The sequence below is a fragment of the Lactuca virosa genome, chromosome 8 (assembly GCF_052849685.1).
Source record: "Lactuca virosa cultivar CGN04683 chromosome 8, Lactuca_virosa_CGN04683_v6, whole genome shotgun sequence".
Lineage (NCBI taxonomy): Eukaryota > Viridiplantae > Streptophyta > Magnoliopsida > Asterales > Asteraceae > Lactuca > Lactuca virosa.
This window is the reverse complement of record NC_136433.1, coordinates 145,058,439-145,063,158: the sequence shown is the minus strand read 5'-3', so window position 1 is coordinate 145,063,158 and position 4,720 is coordinate 145,058,439. Positions and strand designations below refer to the sequence as shown.

The following is a 4,720-nucleotide window of genomic DNA, read 5'->3' as shown; positions in this document are numbered from 1 at the left end:
TGATTTTTCATGCATGCTTTCTCATATTTTACCACTTTGCATGATCCAGCTTTTAAAACAATTTGCTCCATAATCTCAAGTCCAAAAGAAAGAAAACCCCATTTAGGTCCATACATGTTTCCCTCCAACTAAGTCAATTTGGTTGTTAAAAAATGTAATTTCCATCTAGAACTCATGTACCCAAATGCAATGTTTGTACCCAGGCCTGCTTCACAGTCTAAGTTCATACATCATAAAGATGCATTTTGGTTCTATAGGTTTCTATAGGATGACACGAGTACTGTTAGTGTCATTTTAAAAAATAGGACTGAAACTGCAAATTTTACTAAATCACAGGTTTCATTTCTGTAATTCAGTCTTTATAGAACCATGTGCATACAATAAGTATATATTATCTGATTAAAAGTAGGATTTTGATATGTTAACCCATCGTTAAAATATACAGATTTATTTAGATAGTGCAGACTGCAGAGGCTTGACTTTTGTGAAAGAACACAAATTAATGTCGGGCGAAGATGACCAAAGACCTCAAGACTTGAACCATTTCACACTCAAAAACTGAAACCATAAACATATATAAACAATGTGGGCAGAAACGTTCACATTCTATCACCAAGCATCCAAAAAAAATCACATTATTATAACGTTATAATCGCAATAAAATGTAGAAATAGGCGTCAAGTACAAACCTAACATATTTCTGACTTCTTATTATATACACCAATTACAAACACCCTTTTATTTCATTGTTACATTTTTTATTCTTTTTCATGATTTAAATACACGACAAAATGTTATATTATATGGTCAAACCTACTGTTACCCTAAAAGATGCAGTGATGATCCAAAATAGGTACCACAGAACACTCCTGCACAAATCATCTGACAAAAATTGTACCTTATTTGAATTTCCACTCATTCCACCTTCATTTTTTCTTTTTTCTTTTTTGTATTTTTTTAAATAACATAACTCGCTAATGACAACTCTTGAAGCTCACTCAACATCCACTCTTCACCCGTTTGTCCTCCAAGAACAATCGCACGTGTCCCACCAACAACACATGTACTATGTCCCCATGCAAACCTAGGAGGTCGACCTGGTACATTCAATATCCGCCATGTCGGCTTCTCTTCAGTCGGGTCAAGTATATACAACCGTGAAGCCGAATGGAGCCCCGCAACTGACCCACCAAAAACAAGTATCCGCCCACCGGGCAGACTGACCGCCACATGGTCAAGCCGGGGCGGGGGAGCTACCCCGCCCGGATTTCCCGCCCCGGGCATCCCATTACCCGTAACACACCTCCAACACGGCTCATCTTCACTCAAATCCATAGTAAACACATCACTTGACCGAAACCTAAGGGGCCCACTTTTCGCCAGCCCACCAAACATCAAAATCTTCCGTCCACCATATACCGATAACGTATGCCCGAGTCGACTCGGTGGGGTCCACGACACTGGAATTTCCCTCCAAATCGGTTTCTCAAGTGACAGATCGAGAAGAAAAGTATCGCTTAAAAGAACACCGGAATCCGCACATCCACCAGACACGATTAATTTAGTTCCATCGAGGGTACACGAACTATGCCACGACCTCGGAATCGGAGGGGCTAAACCGGAAATTTCACGCCATGTTGGATGTTTCGCGTCTAAATCCAACAAAAAAACATCATTCAACAACCCTTGTCGACCACATCCGCCAAACAAAACAAGATTCGAACCATTAACACACGAAAGCGTGTGGCCCCAACGTCCAGGTGGCGGGGACCCCACTTTTATATGTTGCCATTCGGGTTTACTCGAGTTTAAGTCAAGGACAAAAGTGTCATTCATTGGTTGCATGTTGACACCTTCACCACCGAATAGAACCACCCGGTTTCCAACCGCACACGCGCTGAAGTTGCAGCGGGAGGGTTCGACCGCACCGCCTACGGTTAGCTTCCGCCATGCAGCCGCTTCGAGGGTGGTTAGCTCCCGGGCTAACCGGCCCCACCCTAAGCGTTTAGCCCCGGGGACGGTTTCTAGAACCCTAGTGGTTTCACTCCCCCATGCGTTCTGACACACCATTCTCCATAAATCTTCGTTTTTTGTGATTTCATAAAACCGGGAGCAAACCGATCCAAAGGACGCGATGTCTCGTGGGGTTAACAGTGAGAGAATCTTGAGGGAGATTACTTCGTCGGTTAATTGGAGAATCCCAGGAGTGGAATTGCGGGTTGTAGAGGCGGAATTGGAAAGAAGAGCGGAACGGAATGGGTTGTAGGGTTGTAGGGTGGATTTTGTTGTGGACCCCGGGAGTGGGCCCAGGTCGATGTTGACTTCTGTGAAGAATTGGATTCCGATGATGTGGGTTATTTCATCGTCATCGCCGTATATGGAGGTCATACGGAGTCTGTTCATTAATGGGGTGCCATCTTTTCTGAAATTTAGGAGTTCTCCTTGGAATTCGATTCCGTTGTTGATGCATCTTCTGATTTCTGAAATTACTGAAGAGTCTACTAATGGATGCCTTCTTTTTGCGTATGGACCTCTGCATTGTAAGAATCGGCTGCAAATATAGATGAAGTGGTATAGTAAATAACAATAATACAATGTATATATTATGAAAGAAAGATGCATCAAGCAATTTTTGGTAAGAATGTATATATGATGCTCTCAACTACTCTAGATGCTTAAAAAAACACGAACAGGTCTTTTGTGCTCATCATTAGAGATAACATGACCTGGATAATACAATACAATAAATTCATGTGATCTATCAGGATGATTAATGCTTTCCATGTACAATCCAAAAGAAGTTTATTGGTCTGCACATGCATGTCAACATATTATCTAATTAGAATCCTTGACCCCTAAATGGCAATGATAGTAACAGTGACCATGATGAAGATCACAACATTAGTGCAGAGGGTATATCATGATCTTGTTAAGCTTTAATAACTTTTCAGAATAATTATACCAAGCATATTAGAGTAATAATTATTGTACATTGATTATTCTAATTACTATTAAAACAATTATTAGGTTTGTTTATTCATGCTTAGTGTTATGAAACAAACTCACGGGCATTCAGGGGATGATTTACATTATCATGTGTGGAATGCAATTCCTGGTGTGTTTTGAAGGTTGTGATGTGCTACAGTGCTAGATTTGAAGGTTATATATGGTGCATATGCTTCAAATGAGTAAAATTAAGCAAAACCCTACGATATCAAGAACGAGCATATTCCAAAACCCCAAAACACAGTAACCCTAAACAACTAGATCATTTTTTTATAAACGAATGGCTCAATTGAACTAATTTCAATCAGGTGGATTAAAACAGTACTCACCAATTATGACCAAGGACTTCTTCAGCGCGATACCCAGTAACCATCTCGAAAACCGAATTGACGTAGATAATTGGTTGATCAGGCTCTAACGCATCCGTAACCACAAAACCACACGGCGCCGGTTGAAGCAGGCTATCGACGGGGAACGGCAAGGGGCCGCCATCGTTCAATAAAAACCCTTCTTCCTCGTCACCACTCAGATCAGAACTGCTACTGTCCCACTCCATAAAAAGCAAAGCAAATATCGAATAACTGGCGCTTCACCCCATAAGATACACCTCAAATTGAAACAGAAAAAAAAAAAAAACAAATAGAGTGGTAGACAGATGAGTCACTGAAGAAGAAGAAGTAAAAACCCTAATAGAAACAACTATTCCTAGTAAAATCTAGACGAACCTCTGATGAAATAGGGTTTTGTGTGGCTTAATTTCGAGTTATTGGGTTGTGTAAATGAGTGGTGCGGAGGAATTTTGCAAATGAGTTCGTACAGAGAGAGTAACACAGAAGGGGGATGACGAGGTGATACCGAAATATCTCCAGATTCCTCACAAAAGAATTTGGAATTTGTATGTTTCCACTCCCCAAAACCGTTTTATCTTTTTTAGTAATAGTGGTCTTTGACTTCTTTCATTTTTTGTTAATTGACTTAATTATAAGATTATTTATGTGAAAAACTAAAATATTTTAAAGTTATTCATATAAGTGTGGTGTATCATACGACTATTTTTTCGAAATTTAAATAGTATCGTAAAAAATTTCTTTTAGGGATATGTTTTTTGTTGTTAAATATTAGTAACCCTTGAAATAGCAACTTATATCATTCACTAGTTATTAATATTATCATCTTTTCGGTCAACCATTAATAATGTCATCGTAAAAACCTTCCATTTAGGCTCACATATTGTATTTTGTATTCATGGTAGATTAAGGTCCCGTTTGATAGTTTATGTCTGGGAAAGTGCTGTCTGATAAAGTGCTGTCTGGGAAAGTTTTCTGACTGGAAAAGAAACCATGCTGTTTGATTGTACATCAGATTGACTATGCTGAATGATGAAAAAAAAGTAATAATTCAATAAAAAATAAATTTTAAAAAAAAGTTATTTAAAAAAATTAATAATCCAAGAAAGAAAGAAAGAGGCTGAGTTTGGTGCATAATTGTTTTTCCAACCAATTCAGCCAGAAAGATATGATTTTGGAGCTTTCTGGGAAAGACATATCTTACCGGGAAAGACCCTTTTTTTGTGCAAATCAAACAGTCTTTCCGGTCCATTCAGCCAGAAAGATCTGTTTGGACCTGGAAAGATGCGTATCAAACGGGGCCTAATATTATCATATTTCTCATCCTGCTATGAATTTCATATTAAAAAAAAGAAATTAAAAATCTT

The 4,720-nt window shown here is 38.9% G+C and overlaps 1 protein-coding gene across 1 annotated transcript; it reads right to left on the bottom strand.

Moving 5' to 3' along the window:
• Positions 1-619: 619 nt before the first annotated feature.
• Positions 620-3,906, bottom strand: LOC145129369 (adagio protein 1-like). Its single transcript, XM_079064067.1, has 2 exons — positions 3,336-3,906; positions 620-2,551 (listed from the first exon to the last, which is right to left on the bottom strand). The coding sequence occupies exons 1-2, from the start codon at positions 3,560-3,562 to the stop codon at positions 958-960; spliced, it is 1,821 nt and encodes a 606-aa protein (XP_078920193.1). The 5' UTR covers positions 3,563-3,906; the 3' UTR covers positions 620-957.
• Between the last annotated feature and the right edge of the window lie 814 nt (positions 3,907-4,720).